This window comes from Phalacrocorax carbo, chromosome 1 (assembly GCF_963921805.1).
Source record: "Phalacrocorax carbo chromosome 1, bPhaCar2.1, whole genome shotgun sequence".
Lineage (NCBI taxonomy): Eukaryota > Metazoa > Chordata > Aves > Suliformes > Phalacrocoracidae > Phalacrocorax > Phalacrocorax carbo.
Genome location: NC_087513.1, coordinates 35,238,631 through 35,265,415, shown reverse-complemented (window position 1 = coordinate 35,265,415; position 26,785 = coordinate 35,238,631). Strand labels below are relative to the sequence as shown.

General features: G+C 39.7%; 1 protein-coding gene across 2 annotated transcripts; it reads right to left on the bottom strand.

Annotated features, from left to right (window-relative positions):
* Positions 1-20,593: 20,593 nt before the first annotated feature.
* Positions 20,594-26,754, bottom strand: ATP23 (ATP23 metallopeptidase and ATP synthase assembly factor homolog). 2 transcript variants are annotated; one of them, XM_064448442.1, is made up of 6 exons: positions 26,504-26,754; positions 25,771-25,816; positions 25,542-25,623; positions 25,117-25,254; positions 22,073-22,156; positions 20,594-21,138 (listed from the first exon to the last, which is right to left on the bottom strand). In XM_064448442.1, exons 1-6 carry the CDS (start codon positions 26,703-26,705, stop codon positions 20,935-20,937), a joined length of 756 nt encoding a protein of 251 aa, XP_064304512.1. In that variant the 5' UTR covers positions 26,706-26,754; the 3' UTR covers positions 20,594-20,934. The 2 variants fall into 2 exon arrangements, with proteins under 2 accessions (XP_064304512.1, XP_064304521.1); XM_064448451.1 differs by having other exon boundaries at positions 25,771-25,869; positions 26,504-26,618.
* Positions 26,755-26,785: the final 31 nt, after the last annotated feature.

Genomic DNA, 26,785 nt, shown 5'->3' with positions numbered 1-26,785 from the left:
AAAAACCTGAACATCACTATTGATGGAAAGGTGGGATTGAAAGTACTGCAAACCAAAATCCAGATAATAGATGAAATATAATACATGCAACGGCAATGCACTATTTATAACATGCTAAATTGCTCCATTATCATGACTTTTTCTGACCTTCAGGTATCACACAGAAGACAAAAGAGTAGTTCTGCCTGAATGCTTCTTGATTTTTGCATTTTATGTAGTAAATGAAAAGATATCTGGGATATCTGGCCATTATAAGTGTATCTGTTGCAACTCCTTGTCAAGAACATACATTCAGCATAATCTTTAGGTAAGTAATGTGTGAAAGAAAGGTCAACTAAACAATATTTGAGCAAGTATAGGCTAGAGATTGATCTAACATTCAATTTCCTAGGATGAGAAGAATATCTGAGGATTAAAGGATTATAAATAGGTGTACAAGTTATGTGTCACCTCTGCACGCAACAGAGGTTTTAAGATCCAAAAGCAAAAGTCACCACTACCCAGAATGTAGACTTACATTTGCTTTCTTGTATCAGTGGCAGATCAGACCAGTATGTATCACAAAGCCTGTTTATTCCCCAGATAAAAACCCACTAAAATATTTTTAATGCCTCTATTATAATTGATAGTTGAGCTCCATCCCATCCAATTTCCAATCAATATAGTATTATTCAACTTAGTATTTGTCATTTATCTATTTATTCCAGTGTGAATAAATCAGGTGACTAAGAATTAGGTCAACAATGTTAAGTATTTCGGTGGTCTGATCAAAAAGGGATGAATGGAATAAAATCATGGAAATATTTTGCAACTAATAATTAATCTCATTACCATGGATGATGGGTGTTGATGGCTGATAATTTCTTTTTTTCTTTCCACGCAGCAGGAAGTCAAACCCCAGAAGGGTAGTATGTAGCTGATTTCCCCATATTACTCCCCTCCAAAGGCAAAACTAACATCAAGAAGTTAGATATAGTGTCTGACAACAACTGGGATGGAGCCAAGGCAAATGTTCTAGGCATATTGCCTGGATATATTCAGATTTCAAGGAGGTGGTGTCAACTTCACTGAGTATTTAGTCAGATGCTTATAATATGTTAACAATATACTCAGAAAAGAGTCCTATGAAGCAGACACGGAAATACCCTTTTTTCCCCACCAAAAAACTTCTGTTTCATATCAGAATTTCAAAATTCAAAAACACTTGCTCAAAATTTTGCAGTATTAGTATTACAAGTTAAAGCTTCAGTCCGACTCCCAATGCTATATTATGAAGACCTTATGTGGCTGTGTATATTTATGATCTGTGTGTAGGAGGGGGAGAAAGTATGTGTGCATGCAAGCACATGGCTGCGTATAAAGTAAAAGGTACATGTAATATAGTAAAGGGCGGTTTTAAAAATGGTGACATTGTGCTATTGATTTGAAACTCTGAAATAAAGTCTTGCGTATCAATATCTCTCTGATACCAGAGGAGTGCCAATATTTTCTTCTGGACCAAAAACACACACCAGGCAATGCCAATAACAAGATGTTTCATTTAAATTTGAATTATATTCCCTCTCTCTCTCAGGAGAATTATCTGATTTTTTTAATTTAACTTTTTTTTACTAAGGAAAATATTTGAAGGTAGTAGTAGGAGCACAGTTTGCAAATGAAATTTTAGAAGAGATTTTCACAGTGAGAGTGAAAGGTATTAAAGGCATTAATTATCCTCAGATTAAGGTATGGATTTAGAGAGGATAAAAAAATCAATTTGGTGAGAAAATGTGAAGTATGACTGTTGGATATGTATCTTAAATTACTTTTTTTGCTATCTTATGTATTACTCTAACATATGAGAACTGTGATTATTTTCTAATATAAAAATGATATATTGTTATTCCTATTTAAAGTGAATTATTTGGCTTCACTAAAGTCCTTGAGAATTTTTATTTCTAACTTGAATAAGGTCATCTCTTCAACTTTGACTTTTCTAAGATACATCTAATCTACAGCGTTATTACAAGTAGTACCCTTTTCAATTAGCATATATGTTAATAAGTCAATAATGAATTGACTATGAGAGTAGTATTGTTCTCTTTCCCTAACCTCCTCTATGACATTAAAAAAATTCTAGTCCATCATTCTACACTTAATGAACGACATTAATAACTTTCTTCTCTCTTACCATACTCTACTGACACCCCTTAGTTTTGTATATTTCTTGGACCTTAAGAGAGAATAAGAGGACAATAAACTCTTGACATATTATCACAGCAATTAATGTAGAGTTGAGATTCACTAGTTACCTGGTGTTTGCACGAAGTAGGAATATTAGCATATTCCTAATAATAATAGTAAAACTTTTTGAAAATGGTGAGCATGTGTTCATTATTTCACTTTTATCCCTAAAAACATCTCAGCTTTAAGCATTTTGTAACAACATGGTTGTTCAAATCTCATACTCAGTGAAGCTGACTTTACAAAGGTTCCACATCTCATATGAATGACTGAGCCTAAGATCCCCAAAATGCTTACCTGGTAGGAGAAAATTATTAGCTTGTTCTTCGATTATGTTGCAAATTTCAACGTACATACGTAAGTGCATTTATACACATATTTATACACATATATTCATTTGCCTATAAAAAAATCCTCTTTTAACATAAATAAAAGCATTTCCTCTCTCTAAGTCCACTTATCTAATTATCACACTTATCTAATTATCACACAGTAGTGTTGTTACGTCAATTTTTCATGTCAAGAGTGGCTTCTAATATATCTTGAGATGTATATTCCTTACAACCAATTTTTATAAAATGGGATTTACAGATTCTTTAACTGAATATTAGTAATGTTTTGCCATATTACATCAATTATATAAAATCTGTCTTAATTCTTTAAAAATTTTCCAAATAAACTAATATGCCCATAGCCAATCTCTAAGAAATCATAGACAAAGGTAAAAATCATGTTTCTTTCTTTCATTAATTAAACTTCAGGTTTATGAAAAACGACCCACTTTTAAAGGTATGACTTTCCTTTTACTAATAGTGAACACTTTCACAGCACATTTAATCTACAGTTTGAAGGGTAGTTAAGTGTCATTATGCTCTCTCTTTGCTGGGGAAATAGAAGCACAGAGAGGATGCTATCACCTTCCCCCTATCTGCAGAGCCGGGCCATGGTAGCAGCGCAGGTGGAGCTCACATCCTCACCCCCTGGTTACTAAAGTGTTCTGCCTCCCAGGAATCAATTTCTGGAGGGTGAAATACACACTGTGCCTATCACTCTATGAGAAGATTGTTTTTATTGATCTTTCATGTGACACAATTTTGCTTAAGAATAAAAAGAGGAAACAATTACCGTCAGTGAGTGCCCAGTGGATCATCTTCAAGAAGCACTCTAAGGTAAGGAAGATCTCAGAAACACTTTCTAATTTACCTAGTAAATTCAAAGCAGTAGCACTTATCATGCACTTTTTTTAAGGGTACAAAAACAGATGTAGATTTTGTGTCAGAAGTGGGCTAAGTACAGGCTAAACACCACACAAGCTATGCTGGTTTGTGTGTTGAGCTAAGAGTTTTAGGATCAAGTAACACGGTTCATATCTAAATTATTCATACTCCACCTTAATGTGTCATAAACCCCTGTACACAGCATGTAATACTGCATTATTACAATATTCTTCATTTATGTTTTTTATTTCCATAGGAAATTAGTGGCAAATCTTTCAGAGAGTCTTAAAAAGATACTCTTAAAAGAAGAGATTTAACATGCATGAACAAATACAAATTGCAAGTGTTTGGCCTTGAGAGTATTTATTTTACCCATGACTTTCTTGGTACCATGAGGAAAGACAAATTGGAGTATTTAACTCATTGGTGACAAGAAATTTACTCATCCAGTAAATTAATATTCATTAAATGAATAAAGCATGATCAGAAGATACTACGGACAAGGACTGAGGTGCTAGCCACTTTGTATATCCACATGACACTAAAGTTCATTTAATTAAGATATCATATGCAAAAAGAGTGAAGCTGAAAGATCTGAAGAGCAAGAAAATAACTGATGCAATGTACACAGTGGCTGAAGTCTCATTTCCAAAAAATTTGTCATGTCCTTTACAATACACAACAGATTTACGTCTCCCTACATTTTCCATGAACCTTTTACTCTCTTCTCCCTTCATCACAATATTCTCAGCTGCTTCATCTTCTACCATCAGCACCACTACAACACCCTCAGGCCTTCAGAATAATACCTCCACTTTGCTGTCGCCCATCCAAATTTATTCTCAGGCTTTTCTGGTGTTCTCAGTTCTCTCCCTCTCCTCCACCTTTTGGGAACATGGGAAATGGATAGGATGGATGGATGGTCGCATCAGCAGCATGGATCCATAAGACATATTTCCTTAGTGAATCATGCTGGATGCCCACTCAATATTTTCGGGTCATCCGCTGCCACAGAACAGAAGTTGTCAGCCATACCTCACAGTCTAGGCATGGATCCAGTTCCTCCAGCAGCCTCCTTAGCACGCCCAGGCTCTCAGTTCAGCCACACCAGACACAATGGACCTCCTGAAAATTGAGGGTTCAAATTTCAGTGTGTGCTTCTTGCAGACCCAATGGCACAGCCCTCCTCTGTCCATATAGACCCATAACTAACTTTCAAATAAGGGTATCACAATAAAACCTAATGTTACCTGCAACATCCTGTTATTCAACACATCAGCCAGGGAAAACACTGGAATAGAAAAGGGGACTTAGTTGCACCATATCGTTACGACATTAATTCGTCCACTTCCTCTCTGATTTGTTACACAAGTTAAAGTATGGATATGCTGGGACATCCTGAGTGCTATGTAGGTGCTCTGAGCAGCTAATCAGCACATGTCTAACAAGTCTAGTTAAGGACAGTTTTAGCAGATCCACAGCCTGTGAGCAGATGGGCTCTGGAACACCTACACAGTGGTCAACACCTTCACAATGCAAGTCTGTACCCAAGGGCAGTGGATTGGACTAACCAAGCACAGACAGCTGTCATTTGTCCTCTTACTGTTTTGGGTGGACCGCTGGGCACCCAGAACCCCAAAGAAAATGGCTAAATCTGGTAGGAGTGCAGGAGGTGAGACATAAAAACAATCAGCTACTGCCAAAAGCAGTAACATTAGCAGATGCGTATTCCCTCATCTGCTCCTGAGGTAACCTGGATAGGATCATTGTAAGTTACAGGCAGGAGACACTATGAAGCTGCAGCACAGTAATTACTGTACAATACAAAATCTTGTTCTCAGTCATTGTCTCAAGGTACTGTGGTTCTCACTATAGAGTAAAAAAATAGTTAAAAGTTAAAGTAGGTACAAGAAACATTGCCATCAATTCTGTATTGTGGTAAAACTACTACATAGCATCTAGCTAAAGCTCTTCATGGCTGTATAAAATTTGGCCTATTATGCATCTCACAAGTATTTGTCTTACGCTTTCCATGCTTACTGTTTCAACTTTTTCAGATTGATTTTATCATTTTATTTAATGTTCACTCTTAGACAGGTCTTAGTAACAACCACCTGGCACACTAGGGCCATAAAATATTTCCCAGCATTTGTTTTGTTAGGTTAACCATTAAGAACATTATGATGCTTCCTATTTTCCTTATCGGAAGCAGAACTGGGATGGCAAACCCCATTATAGTCTAGTATCCACGACTTAGGTATTTATGTGCATATTAATATGTTCTCCAAATAAATTATACATACTGAAATGTAGTAGAGCACACACAAAATATGGTAACATACTAAAAGATATAGTGTCTATTTTTTAAAGCATGCAAATTACATGTTTGTCTCAATAGGTTACAAACAGATGGAGTGTTGTGTTCAGCACATTTCTTCAGAGTTTCTAAATCTGCCTGATGGGAATTCTATTACCTGCACCAGCTGTACAGGTGACCTCTTTGACTTCCACTTACCAGGCTCTGAATATATGAGGCAGTGCTGGCATGTTTTTAAAATAAAGTATATGCAAATATGGACATATTTGACATGTTGCTGTAGTGCCTATTTACAATGTATGCTATCTGGTTTAACCCTTGCACCCATAATTATAAAGTGTTTCAAACTGTCTATGCAATAAAATGTTTTTATGTCTTTCTCTTGATTAATCTACTTTACCTTTTTTCCCTTAATCAGAAGTGATTAAGATTTTTACTTGTAATTATGAGTATTTTTGTTTCATTTCACTGTAAAAAGTGATTACTGTACTCCTAAGGCTGAATTTTCCAGGCACTGAATGTCTGCTCCCCACCCTAGGTGCAAATGCTCAGAAAAATCGTGAAAGCTTTCCATATTAGGAGTCTTGTTATACCAGAAATAGGATATATTTCTTGTTTTCATACAAACATAGCACATAAAATACTCCTTCTCCTGTTTCTGTCTTATTTATTTAAAAATACCAAAGTGAACACATCCATTATATGGTGTTTCAAAGATATACTGAGGCCCATGTTGAAAAATGGCCAGTAGTTGTGGTACTCTATAGTAATTTTCTGGCTGAGAATGATCACACACTTGAGACGCTCACCCTATTCCACAAAAGACAAAATGTTCCTTTCCTAGGAGTACAAATAACCTGTGTAAGACAATAGACCTGATTTTAAGAAAACATACACCTAAATCAGGTGATTTCCTTGGGTTTCAGGTGCTCACATGAGTATGGTTTTGAATGAGGATGTATGGCCCCAGTGAGGTTATGGTTGATCAACACAGAACAGGTTAATGAAAATGTAGCATGCCCAGCAAATGGACCAGCCCATGGAAAAAGGCTCTGTCCCTCCACTTGAAGTTGGTCTGTGGAAGAGCTTCTGAAATTTCAGCAAGCTACAGAAATAACGGGACAAAACCTCTTTTGCTCCTTGAACTCTACCTATGATCTGTTTCCATTTCTAGTAATTACTGTTGCTATGCTCAAAATTTTGTCAACAAGCAAAGGGAAAACACATCTTATATGTAAAGCCAAAAATTTGCTCAAAACCGTAACAGCGTAATCCAAGAAACATTATTGGGTTTCAATCTAATTATTGCAGAAACAGAAAGACTACTTTTCTAGTGGGAGAAGTCTCTGTAAAAACAACAACAACAACAATAATGCTAACACTTTTATTGACTTAGTTTCTACCTCCTTTCCTATTGTTATATGCACCCTCTCCCAGCTCCTGCATGTTCTGGGGTCAGTGGTTTCACCCTGGTGGCAGTGGTGGGTGTCAGTATCTGGAGTCCTTCACCGGGAGGAATATGATGTTCATGTTGGTGGTGTCTTCTTCCTCGCTGTACAATATATCTGAGGACATTTTTATATGTTTGTTAACACATTTTTATGCTTCGTTCTCAATAAAACTATGATCATACTCACAAAGATAAAGGAAAGTAGGACAAATTAGTGACAACCACCTGGTCATTAGGAAAATTGCTGTTAAAGCTAACCCAAGTAAAACAAAAGTAGTTCAGACAGAGCAAACCTGACACACCTGTGTACTGGGCCTTGTAAACGCAGTTCAAAGTCTGAGGCCAGATACTAGCAGTGTCAATACTGTATTGCAAGTCTACAAGGTCACAGAGTTAAGTGCATGTTTTGTAACTATAACCGTATCTCATGAAAACGCACCAGAGCTTATTTTCATTTTGTCATGGCAGTTGCCTCAGATCACTTTGCATTGTATCTAATTCCCCTGCTGAATTATCATCTGGCAAACCTTCATGCTCTGGATTTTAACAGAGCTCTTCTGGTCAGCAGGCGTTAATGCATCCTGACCTAGTACACCCCGTTGCTGCTTGGAGTCCTCTTCTATCTCCAATACGCAGTCTGTGAGAGATGTGACTCCCTGCTGCTGCATCAGCTGGGACTAGAAATTTGTACAGTAAAGTGAAGACAGATACTCCAGGAAACCTTAGGAAAGAATTAAAAAGGAACTGATGTGGGGCAGAAATAGGACAGAAAAAGGGATTAAGCAGGTTTTAGGAATGGGATAGTGGGAAGAACAGACAGTGGTAAAGAGTGTGAGCTCTCAGGAGAGGAAGAGACATAATGAGCAAGAAAGCAGCTCAGTGTTTGTTACATGCAAGGGAGAGAACTTATAAATGTAGAATTAGCAGCATGTTCACCTTCAGCTTCACAAACCACATCACTCTGAGGAGTATAGAGTTAATTCAAATACCAGATGCCTAATAATCTTCATGAAATGAGTAGATGAAATGTCAGATTTATAATCTAAACTAACTGCAACAAGCTCTACAGATCCACCCAAGACCTGAAATATAATAGATTTCCTTTGGCTAGCACTAACCCTCTCTTTATATTTCTCAGCACTGGTAAATTTAAAAAATGTATTTACTTTCAATCTTAAAACAGTCAGGCAGTAATAATTCTAATCTAAATTTACAAGGATTAAGTAACTGCTTATGGAAGGTGTTCTATAGGTATTGTAGAAACCGTTCATAGTTTACAATGGTCCAACAAATGCAACAAGAGACTACGCTTGCAGACCATAAAAATAAAGTAAAAACTTAAGATTGCTACGATGAATTACAAATATTGATATAAAATCAATCCTTAGCCTAGTGTAATCTAGAAAAGTCATTGTAACATTTTTGTTATAAAGTCTGGATATAGCAAGAGGTTTGCAGCTTCTAAAGTTTGATATCTAAAAGTGAAACCCATAATTCTTTAATTTACTTTGAAAAATATTTTTATTTTCCAAAAAAACCCAGCTGAAATGTGCAAGGATTTATCTGCCTTTAAAAGTAGCTTTGAGCAACAGCAGTAATCCTTTCTTAGATGGAGAAAACTGAAGCTACCTGTAAACCAAATTGCATTTTCCACAGATGACAAGGCAACTCAGTATAATGGAACCCAGGTGCTAGACTAATTTCTAATTTAACCACAAATGAAGAAAAGAGAAATATTAATCCTCAATGCAAGTTGTTTTGGTATTACAGAATCCATCATAATGAAGAAATGACCCCACTTTGCACAAAGGTTAACTGTACAAATGGTACTGCATCGACAAAAATGTTAATGAGTTTGTGTGGCAGCAGGTAAGCAAGAGCTGGCAGAAGGAAGCTATTGTGATAGGCAGATAATTACCATGGAAGTCATGTCTTTGGTAATGACTAGGATTCACATCACATATCTTTTCAGTCACAGTACAATTTCGCTAGCTCTGTTTATGGTAATCTATGGGATTATTTGACAGCAAGGTGACACTTTGACTTTGGAACAAATATCTTTCATAGACAGCACAATTACTGATATTGTGACATTCAATTAGATACATCACTGCTGTATAATTTTGATTTTAGAAGATATACAAACATGGGGTATATTTTTCATTAGTACATGAAGTTTTTTGATTCTCAATTTGGGTTTCATCGTGCTAAATGCTTTGATCTTACTAATGTGTAGGAGTCAGGAGAAATTTAACAGCTGAGAGTTTTTAACCATTCACCTACAGGATTAATAAAGAAAAAGGAAAAATTATGCATTTCAAATATGTAATTGACTTAAGGAGAAGGAAAATAGATTTCCAGACAAAGTTCATCTGTGTTATAAACTCTACTACATAACAACAAATATGTAATGTGCTTTTCAAAAGGGAATTCTGACAGTAGTTACACACATTATATCATATTCTAGGTCAGATCCCCAGCTAATCTATCTACCTCAGTCTCACAAAACAGCTACAAATAGGAAAATATTCAGGTGAAGAATCAAATATGTGTCACCCATTCTTCCCTTCATGGAAGGAATGTGAAATAACAGGGAGAGGAAAGACTGACAACAAATGTGATGAGTAGCTCCTGAAGTTCCATCATATCCCTGGTCCATGGCAATGAGCAGGGTCTTACTGTGAGCATTTAATTGCAAAACCAGAGACTACAGCCCCCCATCAGTACTTGCACATACGTGAAAAGTGTTCTACATTCAAAAGTAAGAAAAGATGCACTTTGGCAAACAGACAGCAGTTTTTGAGAAAAATGTTTTCTGTTTGAAATGCTTCAAGAAAAGCTCTGTACAAACAAGCTTTGGCTTCTGGGATACTCATCGTTATTTTATCCATGTGTTTCATGTGCATGTTTCAGTGCCTGAACTTGTGTGACTGGTCAACTAAAGCACATTTTGTTACTTCAGTTCTTTCAGTAGTCGACCTAATCTTCCGTAACTGCCTCACCTAATGTTTCTCTTGCTTCATAAAGTTATATCGTCACAAATGTAATGTTGTAAATATTAATTTTATCAAAAAAAAAAAGAAATGAGAATATAAGAAGGGGTATGAATATATCAGAAGCAAAAACTTGTTTAGAAGACAAAAGCATTTCTACAAATATGTGGCTTTACTATTAGCATGGCTCTTGTCCTACTAGTGATTTTTCCCTGCCTTGATGGAGGTTTTACAATCTGAACTTTTATATATTTGCCTTCTTTGTAACTCTGAATCTGTGTGAAATGTTCATTATTTTAAGATATGGGAATAAGTATTAATCAAAGAACAGCATTAAGAAACAGTAACCACTCTTACTCTGCATGATGTCAGCATCATTCCTTCCACTGAACTTAGGTATAAAATTTGTACCAAAATTGGATTAGAAAAGTTGGCTTCAGTAACTTATTTCTAGTCATGATGTGGAAAAAACCAATTTGCTGTCAGTATCCTATTATTTCCACTTCTGCTCAGAAATTTGTGAGTTGAATGAACAAAACCTAAGGATTAATGGGATGAGGATACTGCTAAGATTTGTTAGAGCAGTCACATTTTTCTCTCTCCAAAAATACAAGATCCAATCATAATGATCTTACATATGTAGAGTGGTTTTCATGCCAAATGACACACAAATGCTTTAAAAACTTGACAAATTATGTACATGAATCTTACCATTCACCACTGAATTTCAGCAGCCTCTCTTATAAAAGATTTTTAACAACACACAGTAAAGTCTAGTTCACTTTAGGACAAGATATGACTACTATAAAGCAGGAAGAGTCTCAGCAGGCAGACAGTAACACTTCAAATGCAAATGCAAAGAGACCACTGAAGTTAACATACTACTTAGGAAGTGTGGCACATCGATTTAGCAACCTTCCTTTTGTGTCTTGAGAGGACCATACATCCAATAACTCATTGAGCAAGTCCAAGTGCACTTGATGCACTTAGAGCACAGTTCTTCAAGGTGCTGAATACTGTGGTTCACAAGACAACAAATGGTAAGTCTGTAAAAATGACATGATTAAATGTAAGTACTTAAGTGCTTTACTGATCAGAACTTCCAGAGCAGTATAAAAGAGTCTGTGTCCCTGAGAGCCTGACATTCACATCTTGAAGGCAGGATTCCTGAAGGAGAGAAACAGAAGCAGTGAGAGGGGTTGGTATTTTTCACTGGCACAGTTTACAAGGACAGAAATAGGTAATTCACCTCAAGATCCTTTCTCTCACCCATTCCTTGAGAATTTGCTTTATGAGGCTACAGCTGAAGAGGACAAGGGCTCTGTCTAAAAAGAAGGAAAAAAAAAAAAAAGAAAGAAAGAAAGGACTAAAACATATCAGAAGACATATAGACAAAACCTAGGTCTCTAAAAAACTTCTACACAGATGTTAACCTAACTGTAGAGATGCCTGTTTCTGTAGACATCTCCAGTGCTGCAGCAAAGATTGTACAAGAGGGAGGTCTACGCTAAGCACTAGTTTAAGAGTTTCTCAGATGGAAGCAAATGTGCCTGAGGACTGACAGCTGCTGCAGTCATGGCTGCTGAAGGTGTGTGGGGATGAAGAGAGCAGGCAGCAGCCTGATGAGACTCTCAGAAGATAAGGAGCATGTCTTGAAGAAGCAAGAGGAGGGTCACCACATGGAAGGGTGATTTTTGAAGAGGAAAACCTATTATCCCAGTGTTTACCTTTTCCTGTAGTTCACCCACAGGTGCCTCTGTCATCCTTGAACAACCTCTGACCATCTGTCCTCAGAAACCCAACGTCCTGGGACCACATCTGCTGCCTTTTATGTCAGCATTTAGAGTGGAGTTAGGTTGCTTATGTAAAACATGTCATGAAAGGTGACAGTTATATGTCTCAAAAAGCATCTATAAAGGCCAGTGTGGCAAGACAAAAGCAACCTAAACTCCTAATACTTCCTAAAGTCAAATCTAAAAGAAATGGTAAAGGAAGTGTTGACATTTACTTTTTTTTCCAGGTTAAGGCACACTCTTTCAGACCATAGCACTGCTCATGCAATAGGTGCCTTACTTCATGGTTATATATGCAGTGTACAAGTTACATGTCTGACCTCTCTGAGAGGAGTTAGTGGACTTCTAGGAAATGTCTTCAGAAAAGCCCATTTTTTACCCAAGAGAGGCAATCAAAAAGGACTGTGAACAGTATGATTTATAAAAAACTAACCGCATCAAGGACTCAGCTACCCAGGATTCATTGACGGGACCCAGGAATGCTTCCTCAGTCCCTGTGTCTGAAATACAGAACATTTCTTCCTTTCTAAGCAAAAGCCTGAAGGGGTTTGAACCTAGATTTACCCCCTTTTGGGGAATGTCCTATCAGACTACTGGTACTCTGAAGAGAAGGAGAGGGACACCCTTGGGTTTTTTGCATGGAGTAGGTAGAAGTGTATGGGAACCAGAAAGGGTTGAAACAAAATCCAGTTCTCTTCAGTTAGCAGCTTGCAGACAAATTCAATCTACTGGAGGTATCCAAAGAGCAGAAGGAGGGAGTTGTTATATTAGACCTGGCCATTTAAGTCTGCTTTTACCCAGCAGTCAGAAAAAGGCATCAAGATAGAAATATGTACTTCTGACCTCCTTGTCTTGTATTTCCAATCCTATATGTAATTAGTCTCTTACTCCTCGTACCAGATCTAAGGCAGCAGGCATGAAACCTGTGGGTAATGTACATTCTGTGATACCCAGGAATGCTTCTCAGATCCCAAGAACGTTCAGCCCTGACAGAAGGTCAACCTGGTATCAGTACAAGGTCTGACTGGTAATCCCCATTCCCTGCCATGGTTCCTATGGTAAAAAAAAAAACCCAAACGTATTCTCAAATGGTTTCCCAAACAAATTCCAGTAAAGTGTCAAGTCAAGAGACTAAAGCCTGGCAGACCATCAGCTGGCACCAACAAGAGATCGGCATGGATGCAGGGAGCAAGTGGGCATCTGAGGAATGGAGGAGGACAGTTTCAGGAGCTGGGGCATGGGATGAGTGAGGGAGACACAGTCAAGACACATACACATGCCTAGGTTTATTCATGGGGATATGAACAGAGGTGAGAAGGAAGCTCTGTAAAAATAGCACTGGGGGAAAGGGGATTCACCTCCTTATTAACAGTCTGCTCCTGGGAACTCCCAGCTTGCTCCCACCAGATCAGATTAAAGTTATCAGAGTAAAATCCACTGTTGTGGGTTTAAGAGGTAGAAATTGAAAGCAGACACTGGGATGAAATACCGCTCATTCTCACACATGTAACCTAACAGATCAGTTCTCCGGGTATAATTTCATTTCCTTTCTCACTCATGTGCATTCAAGATGCACAGTGGGAGGAGAAGGAGGTAACTAGTAATGAAAGGAAAAGAAAGGGCAGTCTTTACTTGCACACACACACAGGAGGAAGCTGAGGAGGAAAGAGGGACAGGTGCAATGTGTTCTTTGAGAAGAATCTCCCTCAAAGGAGAAAACAGCAGGATGAAAATGGAGATGAAGGAAAACTATTCAACTGTGAAGAATTCTGGGGAGAGGGAAAGCTGTCCCTGAAGCTGCTCCACTTTGCACTGGAAAGGAGGGAGGGGAACTAACCAAAGTTGCTGGGTACCCAAACCTTCCTGCTCCCTCTGCAGGCATCACTGCCCAGCTTGTCACACAGACTGCTTTGTTTACAGCCTTTTCCCCAGCTGATGGCTGTGAGTGGGGAGCATGGGGGTAAATCCAGCAAGCGCTTCAATACCTTTTGCTTAGCATTCAGTAGAGCAGGAGGTGAAACCAAGATCTCTCTTCATATATTGGTTCCTTACCTACCAGCACATAGAGTCCTTTGTGCATGCCCTTCTTCTTTTTCTTCTTTCCATCTTCTTCTCAAGGAAAGTGAGAGTAATGGTTTCACTCTCTCCCAAGCTCTGAATTAATTTGTTATGTCCCATTAAAGAGCTACAAGAAAAAAATGCCATTGAATAAAAAGGTTATGTAGATCTTTGGTTTCTAGTTTTGTTTTTTATCAGGTTTACAGGCAAGGTAGAGGAAGAATACTTGTTCATGAATTTGGGTGGAGTTCTAGTAATAATAACCTCTTGGTGCTGAACTCTTCAGTTCCAGCAAGATGTAAGACTTCCTGCACATGCCCTGAAATCTTCTGAACTTTTCATTATATCAGAGTTGGATTTTCCTGCTTACTGATGATTTTTGCTAGTTTCACTTATAATAGCTACTATTCCGTAAAACAGTTTTGAAAAACTATAATCATCACATGAAGGCTCCTGTGGTAACTGGCACACATCCATGCAGCTGAGAGATAGGTACTACAAACTTTCAAAATACTTCTGCCCAGGAACTATTCAGTGAGGTATGTCATGGCTAGCACTGCTTACCTAGGAAAAAGAAACCACCTAAAGACTCTTTATTGAATTTCTCTCTTCTGTAATATTATATCTCTTTACTATTTGGACAATGACACTCTTTTTTTCCTTCTTTTTGGTTTTGTCAAAACTTCAAAATCTTTTAGATATAAGAGAAAATTCAGGCTTGAAGAATAAGGAATTGAGCTAATGTAATTCGTATGGTTCTGATTACTGATGATGGGTTTTTACAGCTTGACATTTTGGTCTGCCACATGCACCCCAGCATTTATCTAACTGTCCCTGCAAACAGATTCACACTCTGAAAACAGCACAGATGGCAAAAGTATTTCCATAAACGTTTTGATGTGGTCTTCTAACAGAAGCAAATATTCTGCAGAAGGAGAATAATATGATTGAAACACACTTAATTTTTAACCTATTTCAACATTAGAGTTATGCAAATTTGATTAAAACAGAGACTTAAACCAAAACTGAACTGCACACTGAGCAACAGCTGTGTATGGTCTGCAGGTGGCTTTCCACAGCAGCATGCTCTTCCACGGTCTTTCAGCTCCCTCTACTGCTTAATCGATTCCCATCTTTTTTCATACTTGCAATGAGCTTTTACTCACTTTTTCAACCTCTGTTTTGATGAGAAAAAATGATGCATATTAAAATTGCACCTAAAGCAATGAAATGATTGCTTGAATTGATAAACAGTGTGTGCAAAGTTTCATGTAATTATTGGCCCTCCTTTTCTCCGGGAATGACAAACAGCCCATGGGTCTCTTCTGATTGCTTTCTGGTGACCTGCAGTGCATATATTCTGCCATTGCATTTTGGCTGGGTGTCACTGGAAGGCATCTGTTGCTTAAGCTGACATTTCCTGGTTATACAATTTTATTTCATACAGATAATTTTTTAAAATAATTATGTCATTATATAGCTCAGTGTACTCCTTATTATGGATGTCTCTTTCAGATGTCTCTAGAATACTTTCCCAATTTTGAAGATGTTCATCCATCAATAACACTAAAGGAAAGAAGCAGCAGCTTGTATGCATGTCTATCGTAGTCTTCATTGCCATATTTTCCATTTTTAAGCAGACTTGACAAAGCTTATCCCAGATAGCAGACAACTGTGTATATTCAAACAATGTGTTGGTCAAAATGCGATATAAATGTAAACCACACACACACTCACTCATTAAAGCAGAACTTTGTTTAATAAGGTATAATGAAGGGAAAGAATCATCTGCCAGAATGTATGCGAGAATTATCATGAAAAACTCAGCATCATATTTGACTAAAATGGAGATTTGAAAGGCAGTAAAGGTTAAGGGAATATTTACACGCGAGATTATGCTGTTCCAAGGTATCTCTGATCCTCAGGGCTTTAGAAAACCCAGAAGGTCTATCTAGATTGCATCAAAGATGAGAAGCTTAGAATTCAACATGTAGTTTTCTCCATAGGTATGTAGGGTATTATAGCCATTTTTTTCTGTTTGGATATTCAGCCATGCGATTATGTAACTCACTGATGGAATTACCCCAAGAAAATAAGATTATGAAATCTCCATTTGAAATTCTGGAAACCTATTGAAAGCGCAGGTTTGGGGAATCTTAGCCAAGGCATACTTCCTCCAAAACAACTAGGATGACTGTCTGAGGGATCTGCATTAACGCTTAGCCCCAGAAGCAACAGTACCTGTCAGTATGTACTATGCTACACCTGGGAATAAATGCAGTCCACACGTGAACAGAACGACTTGGACAACTTGGGCTTGATTAGATCTTTCAGACACTGTCTGAGTGTGTTGCTTTGTCCTTTGCGAGGACAGTGCTTACATTTGAATCTTTTCAAATTGTTTGCTGCTGTTCAGGAAATGGCGACACGCTGCTGGCTCTGCTCAGGGAACAGGGGAAGCAGCCGTCTTTGCTATCACCACCTTCTTGCAGTTTGCTCTTGAATGACACCTTTGGAGCAGGCCCATTGGACTGGAGACTAATTACATGACTGAATACTTCCCAGGAGGACAGTACAGAATGACGGTCAGGTCCAAAGGATGGAGGCACGTGAAATAAATAGGTGGATTGCAGGACCCCAAAGCTGCAGTCAAACGAGACTCCCTCAGAGGCTGCATAATTCTGGAGGTACTTGGGAAGACCTTCCCCTTTCAGCCTTAGAGTCTGGCATGCACTTGAAATCTGTGCATGTCCTGACCTTTCCTTACCTGAGCAGTTGAGTGCCTCACTCCCACTCAAGTCTCATCATGGAGTCTGCTGCCCCACAGCAGCCAGATCTGGGTCACGTATTACCTGAAAAAGCTTCATACACTGACAGTCTCATTGCCACAAAATATATAGGGAGAGAGAAGAGAAGAAGGCAACATTGACCGTCATGTCCAGTCCTCCACCACCAGAGACAACCAGAACATGAGCAGCAATTAAGGGCATAAAGGACCCAATTCAGAAGTTTCCCATTGCTGACAAACATGCCACAGGTGGGAAGAGTAAGCAAGGCCATGCCAATGAGCTTCATCCCTGCAACAAGAAGGACCATCACTTAACATGGAATTCTCAGGCAATTTGGATGGCTGCTCCTTCCAGGTGTGCCTTTCTCACTGCCCACTCTGTCTCAGTGGTCACTACGGGCTCAGGAAGCCTAAATCCCTACTAACACCCCAGTGTACAGGGCAGCTCGTACTGCACAGGCGTAACTGCCTGCTTCACATCTCACCTATGAGGACCAGACTCACCCAGCCTTGCCACCATCACAGCTCAGCTCAGCACCGGACTTGTCACGCAGGACTCTTCATTCAGAGCAGTAATAGCAGTCTGCAAACGTAAAGCTGTGTGCTAGTGGCTGAACAGCGGGACAGTGTTCAGCTGCTCAACAGAAATACCAGGCAACCCTATCAAATTAATAAAGGAAAATTTCCTTCTGATCTCAAATTTGGTGATTAATTTAATCTTGAGTATGTGACTAAAATACACCAAGGTGGCACTAAAAGGGTTTAAAATCTCAAATCCACCAGCTCACCCTAACTCAACCTTACTCAGCCTATCACCGCAGCCTCCCCAGTGCTGCAGGGGAGGGCAGTGAAAAACTAGAAACCAGTTATACATCTTTGGGAGTGGAGAGGATGAAAGAGGCACAATAGCCCTTTCCATTACAAACTTTGCCAATGACCAGCAGAAATTCTGAAATACAGGATTACAATAGAAATAAAATGCAAATAAATGTGAACACACAACAGTCTAGTTGCAGTTCATTCTTTCTGGAATACTGAAGAACTTAACATTTCTCATTCTGAAACCAAACTTTTCCCTAAACTTTTCATCCTCAGTATAAACAATGCATATTCCTTGTTCTCTACCTCATTTAGAATACCTTTACTCTTCAGGTGCTTATATACAATCTTCTAATTTCCTATTTAAATTAACCATGGCCATTTTATTACTGTTCAATCTTGCGCCATGACTTGAAATTCCTTTTCCCAAAATATTTTGGGAGTCATCACTTCCGCTCTCATCCAGTTTTTCCTTCTTTCTTTCCAAACCTTGTTGAGAAAGAGAACTGAAGAAAGCAAAATGCACCAAGGAAAGCAAGAGCAGAACCACAGAATTGTGGGCCTGTGATAGGAACATTCTCTTGGTAGCGGGTGAGTGGGAACCTGGGATGCAGGACCTATGATTCTATGGATGCCCAAGTCTTCCAGGACTGCCTTTGCATTTTACAATAAACAGAGAAGAAATAAAATTCCTGTACATATGCAGCTATTCTTCCAAGTGATTAAGCCTGAGCTCTGGGTTCAAACTACAAGTTTGCATAGCGACCTTACACGCTGTCTAAGCCTGTCCAGGTAGCAGGTGGCATTCTACTATTTCCAGATAATTTTAACTCAAGAGGTAGCAGAGCAGAGCAGTTTTTTGCCTGACTGAATTCAGTGTGAACAAAACACAGTTGGCAGATTCTTGTGCTTAGGGCCCAAGTTCCAGGTACTTGACCTATCATTCCACCTACAGCAATAAATTAAAAATGCGTGGAATGGTTTTCTAACACTTAAGGTAAGCGAACAGAACAACTCACATTAATATTTTCAGACTTTTTAAATTTCCAGAGTGCACATATGCAAACTAACTAGCTGTGATGTTCCCAAGTTCATGTTGATTCTTTAACCATTTCTGGGGCTTACGCACAATAACGCCAGACATTAGTGATGTGCCCCAGGTATTGGTATCAGGGCCAATGCTGTTTACCGTCTATATTAACAACCTGGAAGACAGCAGTAGCACAACTTCAGCAAGTTTACAGACAATACTATGCTGGGGAGAGTGGTTAATACACCAGAGGTTTGCACTGCCCTTCAGAGAGACCTCAACGTGGCAGAGAGGAACCCCATCAAGTTCAAAGGGACATGCGAACTCCTGCGCCTGAGGAGGAATAACCACAGGTACCCGCACACAACATGGACTGATCAGCTAGCTGCTAAGCAGATTGGCAAGAAGGGCCCTGGCAGTGCTGGGGAACACCAATTTCTACGCAAGCAACGCAGCCTTGCAGAAAACTAGGCCAACAGCCTCCTGAGCTGCATTAGGAAGAGTGTTGCCAGCAGGTTGAGGGAGGTGATTTTCTGCTCTGCTCAGCACTGGTGAGACACCTGGAGTGCCTGGTCCAGTTCTGGGCTTCCAAGTACAAGAGAGACATAGACATAGTAAAGCGAGTCCAGCAAACTGCCATGGAGATGATAAATGGATCAGAACATCTGACCTATAAACAGAGACTGACCGCTGGGACTCTTCAGCCTGGAGAAGAGAAAGTTCAGGGAGATCTTATCAGTGTGCCTAAATACCTGATGGGGCAAGGGTGGAAGCAGAGAAGACTGAGCCAGAGTCTTCTCAGTAGTGCCCAAGGAAAGGACAAGAGGAAATTGGCAAAAGTGAAATAGTGAAATACAGGAAACTCAATTTACATGCGAGGGAAAAAAAAAAAAACCAAACCCAAAAACCAAACAACCCAAAAAACCACCATGACACAAACCTGCAAGGGTGATCAAATGCTGAAACAGGTTATCCTGACAGGCTGTAGAGCTGCTGTCCTTGGAGATATTCAAAACCCAACCAGACACGCTCCTCTGCAACATCCTTTAGTTGACCCTGCTCAGTGCAGGGTGGTTCAAACAGTAGTGTCTCCAGAGGTCCCTTCCAACCTCAGCAATTTTATGCTTCTGCAGCTGTGAGCAACTTTACCCACTGTCACCACCACCACCACTTAGACCTTGACATCCTATGAAGTTCAAAGCCTGTCTAAAAGGTTTTGCACTTTGTATGAAACAGTAACAATCAGGGCACCATTGCATCTTTGTGGAACTAAATTGCCCACTTGAGTCCAGATCCAGTACCTGTTACAGCAGCTTTGTCTACAAACCTTTGAGTGGGGACCCACATCTCCATTACATCAGTGAAACATACCTGTGGTTGAATTGCATCTTTAATTTCAAGAAAGAGAAGAAAACGTGGTTCTCTTACATCCATGACAATAATACTTGGAAATAACAGAGGAATGAGACAGCTTCTCTCAGACTTTGAATGAAGCTAGCAGCTTCTTGCTTTCCTCAGATGGACTTACCCACCTAACAAGTATAGAAAGACAACCATAAGCTACACTAACATTTGAGCAAAGCTCAGCCTCGTGGGCAGACTCTCACCAATGCTTAACCAGCTCATAGGTTGCATCTGGTAGGCAGAATTGTCAGTCAAATTCCTAAAAAGTAAAAGAGTTTAATATACCTGTAAAGTTAACATTAGATGAGCTGGTCCAATCCTGAATCTAAGAATTTCAGGAGGTGCTCAAAAACAAATGGGGCAGTTTATTAAATTTTGAGTTTAGCCATAGTTATTAAATCTACACCCAAGGGCTGTAGTTCAGGTGCCCATCTTTTAAAATGGAGTGATGAAGACCATCAAGTTTATGACTGTCTATCAAAGATGGTGGAAATGTAAAGATTCTATGAAAAGATTTATTCAGCAACAACAAAATTTTTAGAAACCAAGTCCTAGTCAGACTGAACAAAATTAAATGTACATTGAAATATGCAGATCATTTTTTGACAAGTCGTTCGGTGTACTAAATTATCTTGCTGGAATAACAGGTGAGGAAACACAGTTTTTAGACCTGTTCATTTACTTCCTTTACTTCCATGGAAGTTGGCTCCCGGAAAACGTTTACAAAATTAATTGATACATTTGGTGGGACTGCTCCTTCCACCAGCGCTGTGTGCACAGACTGTAACTCCAGATGTTATAGATCAATCGGATATTAACATAACTTTTCAGTTTTTTCTCCTTTACAAATTAGCATTATAGCGATCTCTGTTCTGAAAGTCTCTATAAGCACGTTTTGCATCTGTTTTACTGTGCGGGATTCTTCCAAAAGGCTCCAGGTCATTGAAGCAGGCATCAAAAACTTCATCCACAGCTTTCTCTGCCGTTTCTTTGCTAACTTTTCTAACAGCCAGAATGGAACGAACTGCTCTGTCTCGTACACAAGTCTAAAGTGGGAATTAGATAAAGAAAAACCTGTCATTATTAGTATAAGTAATTTTTTTTTCCAGATTTTGTCAAGTATTAATTCCTACTGCATACGCAGTAATTTTGTATCACGGAAGAGTCTGACAATACCTGTAATAAGCATTGAAGTACTTTTTTGTTCCATCCTGTGTTAACTATGTGTTTTAATTTTCCATGTGCAAATAAACTGTCAGATAAGTAAAAGACATTCCTTAGAACAGGAATTGAAATACAATTTGGCATTTGTTGAGATATCGAGTATTTTACAACGGGACTCGGACACAAGAGAAAATATGTCAGAAAGAGACATAAATACCAGTTAGTACTTTTGTAATTGAAATGTTATAAAACATCAAGGAATTACTCCTCTGCTGGCCTCATTTCAAGACCTCTCTTTATGGCAACTTCGGCTTACACCGTTTGACTACTAAAAGACAAAAAAAGGTATAAACATCCCCAGCTACAATCTAACTGCCACTCTAACATGAGCAACTACTTGGGACTCAACCCGTAGTCCTCACTATTATTAAAAAAAATTAATTCCTGTAAGACTTAACACACATGGCTATTTAAAGCCCTTGTTGTTCTTCCTTCAGTTTTCTAAGACTTTTATAGTGGGTAAGGTATTCCCACTACATTTCCTGCAAACCCTGGTTTTTGTTTCATTCTTATTAACCATCCATTTTAAGTAGTAACGCTCTATGATATGACTAAGTATTCAGAAATTTCACTCCAACAAAAATAACAAGGTAGAAAAAAAATTATCATGAATCATTAAAGGTTATTAAAGGTTAATTAAGAGAAAGCAGCAAGTCCATGGCATCTACTTCTTTCTCTGATGTTTTCAGCTACGAAAACTGAGATCAAGTAGGTAAATATAACAAATCGGTAGACTTTAACATCTACAGTCTTTACCTGATGGTGTCCTTTTAATCCAAATTTAAACCTGGCTATTTCATTCATCAGTGTACAGTCTCCACTGAGATTAGCAGCTCGAATCTATCGAGAGAAAGCCACACAATCAGAAAAACACATGGAAATGAAGTCATAAAAGCTGTAACAATTTTTTTTTCTTCAGTATCTTTCTGGTGACTGCTGGTAGAGAATATTTCCAGGGCCGCTTCTACTTATTAAGTACATATTACCCTTTAGATCCACCCTCTCAGCCTCAATGAACACCAAAGTATTCCTATAGGACCTGTAAGTTGCTCCAGGGACTGTCCCCCACAGATTCCCAAAGCTTAAATGAATGAGTAGAAGAGATCACATGGATGGGGGGTGTGTGTGTGTGTGTGTGTGTACATATATATACACACACACACACACACAGATATATACTGCTAAAAGAATAGGGAAAGTAATATTCTCCCCAGTCTGTATCTGTATCAGAAGCTGATACAAGAGACAGGAAGAAAGGCAGATACCCTCCAAAGACTATACCTGCAATACCCAGGAGAGCAGTAACACACCTGCTTTTGGAAAAGCCACGTTTAAATGACTATGTACGTTTTAGCTTGTTAACTGTCTTGTCGTTTGTAATTTCTTTTGTCTGCCAACAGTTCCACACCCCACCCCCTCAGTTAGGAAATGTAACTAAAACTAGATTTCCTATAATACCAGGGTGAGAATAAACGCATGGAAAATACTAAATGTAAGAATTAAAGAGCTGTAAATAAAAATTGTAAACACCATATAATAAGTATCAAAAGACCTGAAGCAAACAAATAATCTCAACAAGAGCAAGAACAAGCACAATCTTGTTTTATGTATTTTCTCTCTTGATTTTAAGTTTGAGGCTTACATGCTTTATTCCGCACTGTGCAAAAGCTTAGGAAAAAAAAAACCCTAGATGATAGTTAATAATTCTGAATTACTGTATTGGGTTTATGTGGCAAGATGTTGGCAGCAGTGGGCCTGTCGGGGTTGCTTCTGTGAGATGAGACAAGGGGCTGCTCCCATGTCAGACAGAGCCATTTTCAGCCGGGTCTAAAACAGACCTGCCACTGGACAAAGCTGAGCCTGTCAGCAGTGCTGGCGGTACCTCTGTGATGACATATTTAAGAAAGGATGAAAAACACTAAATGGCAGTTATGAAAGAGAGGAGTGAAAAAAACATGAGAGAAATAGCCCTACAGACACCAAGATCAGTGAAAAAGGAGGGGGAGGAGGTGCTCCAGGTCCCAGGGCAGAGATTCCCCCACCACCTGTGGAAAAGACCATAGTGAGACCGGTTATCTCCCTGCAGCCTGTGAAGGAACACAGTGAGGCAGATATCCACACTGCATTCTGAGGAAGACCCCATGCCAGAGCAGATGGACAAGCCCTCAGAGAGGCTGCAGCCCATGGAGAGCCCGCACAGGAGCAGGTTTTCTGGCAGGAACTGTGGCCCATGGGGGACTGATGCTGGAGCAGTCCATTCCTGAAAGACCGTACACTGTGGAAAGGACCCAAGCTGGAACAGGTCTTGAAGGACAGCAGCCCATGGGAAAGACCTACATTGGAGTAGCTCCTGAAGGATGGTATCCCATGGGAGGGACCTCACACTGGAGCAGGGGAAGAGCACGAAGAGGAAGGAGCAGCAGAGACAAAGTGTTATGAACTGACCACAGCAGCCTTTCCCCATCCCCCTGTGCTGATTTGGGGGGAAGGAGAAAGAAGAGTCAGGAATGAGGGAGCAAAAGCAAGCCTGGGAAGAAGGGAAGGTAGGGGCAAGGTATTTTTAGTTTTATTTCTCACTATCCTAATCTGTCACTGACTGGCAATAAATTAATCTTCCCCAAGTCAAGTGAATTTGCCCATGACAGTAACTGATGCATGACATCCGTATCCTTATCCTGATCCATGAGCTTTTTAATCTTATTTTTCTCCCCTGTCCTACTGAGAGGGGGAGTCAGAGAATGGCCTGGCGGGTGCTTGGCAGCCAGCCAGTCAGCCCCCCACAGTTATACAGAATGGCTTTATTGACACCACATAAGGTTGCTTCATTAAGCTTAATCTACAAAAAGACAATGAGAAAAAAAAATTAATGAGAATTAAAAAAATAAGATTACTGTCTCTTCCACAGCAAACATGAATTCAATTAAGGAATTAAAATTCTTTTTTATGAAATCTGATTTGTTCCGTACCAAACTCACCATTTTGTTTCTCTCACATACAGTTTATAGGAGGAACCTGTGCACATCTTAAGCAAAAAACCCACAACGAATTGAAAAAAACCAAGAGAGCCACTATAAGATACTTATATCATTTTATATATTTTAAAAAAATATAGCTAAAAAGCCACACAGTCACAAGAATTTATTTTCACAATATTAATCAAAAGGGTAAGTTTTTCTGTGGTCAAACGATATGGATTACATCAGAAATCAACTAAAACCATGTGAATACGAGTCGTGTACGCAAGAGGAATCTTTCCTAGCCTGTGCTCAGTTTAATTTCACCTCCTAATGCATCAATTTTTAAGGCCTTTCAAGCAGTAAATTCCTATGTCCACTGAAATGGACATGGAGTCATAAATAAAGCGTACTATTAGCCACATCACAATTAATCAAAGAATGTATGTTATGGGAAAAAACAAGTTTGCAGTTAACCCAAAAACTCTAAACAAAAATAAGGTTACCACACTACTGTGATAACTGCCCAACAGTACAAACATTTGATCAATGTGTGAAAGTGTTTTCATCTCTAACTACTCTTATTTGTTAATAAACGCTTCTTGTTATGGTTACACCCACAATGACAGCATTGTACTTAGTATGACACTGACTTGTTAATATTTGTGAAAACTAAATATTTGTTTTCAGAATGAAACTGCTTAGGTTGACTTGACAGAAAGGGCAAAATATATTAACAGGATTAAACCAAATGAATTCTGTGCAACAGCATGCCTATTTAAATATGAAACATCCCTAATAAACAGCTGTAATTAATATAATGATGTTAGAAGCATTTTAACTTACCTCTGAACAAGCCAAGTGTTTGACATTTTTAAACCAGTCAACATGCGCACGGCAGTGATCAAAAGCATGAATCAATTCATGTGTGACGACCCGGTTCATATGGGATTGGTGGCGAATGTTGTTCTGACACAGAACGATCTGTAGAACAAAAAATACAGGCAGTCTTTTCACCAAGTTTCAACATCTCCCTTACTTCTCAGAGACCTAGGACACACCGCCTGTAGCATTTAAACTTTTTAGATCAGTGTTTTTCAGCAATAACAGCCTTATTCTGCAGTGTACTAGTTCCAATACCATGGAACATCTTTTGTTTATCTTGTTTTCATGACTTTAGCTCAGATATCGGCATCAGTAGATTTAATCCTAGTAGGAAACACTAGAAAAAAAATTTAGTCCTTTGAAAGGGGATAATGTCCAGTGCCTACCTGAGATGTGGCAGAATCAAAACCTCCACTGACACAGCCATCGCAGTTTTCACAAGAAAAGTGCCGGTCATTGAAAACAGTGCTGAAAGGCCCAAACAAAGGAAGAATTTGAAAAAGACTATTAACTGCATACAGTTAACAGTGTTAACATGCTAAGAGCATGCACTGGTAACTCCATAAAGTTAACAGTGAGGTTACTACACAGAACAAGATGAATTAGTTTACATACCAACCAGACTGCTTCATAGCCTCAAGAAGAAGTTGAGCGTATGGATCTAGAAAAACATTGCTGCAATTAGCTCTTCTAGACAAAAGCTTTGAAAGTCATCTATAATCAAAACATAAAGGCAGTAAAGAAAAAAAAGACAAGAAAACGGAAAAGCACTACACATGCAAACTCATACCTTCCAGCATTCAACCTTAATGCAATACAACTGGCATCTGTTACAGCTCGGGCTACGTAAATTGATATATAGAAAGCTACTCGGGAATCAAGTCGCTTCTGGCCTTATTTTATTAGTAGCAAACGCAAACAGAGCGGCCCGTAGCGACCATTATTTTCAGTGACGTCCACAGTCACCATCGCATAGTGCAAAGGGCACGAATGAACCAGAAATCGACAAATCCTCTCAAATTTTCGAAAGGAAGAGGTAGAGAAGAAAAAAAAAAAAAAAAAAGCGCCCAGCCGCTTCTGAAACTGTATTCTCTTTGCCTCGACCAGAACCAGCGTGCCGGCCAAGCAGCGCCCCGCCGCGCCCCGCCGGCCACTCAGGCCGCCCCGCCGGCCACTCAGGCCGCCCCGCGGCGGGACATGGCGGCGGCGGGACCCCGCGGCCCGAGGTCAGCACCGCCAGCCGCGGCGGGACGAGCCGAGCCGAGCCGGGCCGGGTGGTACCGCGGTGGGGGTGGCGGGGATGGGGGTCCCACCACAGCGCCAGGCCCGGATCCGGGGAAGCGCTTACTCGTGTCCAGGGTCATCCTCAGCATCAGCTGGCACCTGTTGTGGAAGGTGAAGAGGCTGCGGACAAGGAAGCTCTGCGGCTTCTTGTTCCGGTCCGGGAAGAGCCTGTAGCCGAGATCATCCTCCTCCTCCTCCTTCTTCTCCTCCACGACCCCGCGTCTCCCCTCGGCCGGCGGCGGCGCCGCCGCCTCCCCCGGCTCCATGGCGCGCCCCGCCCCCCCGCGGCGGGGCAAAGGGAAAGCGGCGCGGCCAATCACCGGGGTGGCTTCGCGTCACGTGAGGC

Excerpts from the sequence above, each read along its gene's own strand:
- ATP23 (XM_064448442.1), bottom strand. The coding sequence starts at position 26,705 with ATGGAGCCGGGGGAGGCGGCGGCGCCGCCGCCGGCCGAGGGGAGACGC. Across the intron at positions 25,624-25,770 it reads GCTATGAAGCAGTCTGGTTG|CACTGTTTTCAATGACCGGC; the intron begins GTATGTAAACTA and ends TGGGCCTTTCAG. Across the intron at positions 21,139-22,072 it reads GATTAAAAGGACACCATCAG|ACTTGTGTACGAGACAGAGC; the intron begins GTAAAGACTGTA and ends TTCCCACTTTAG.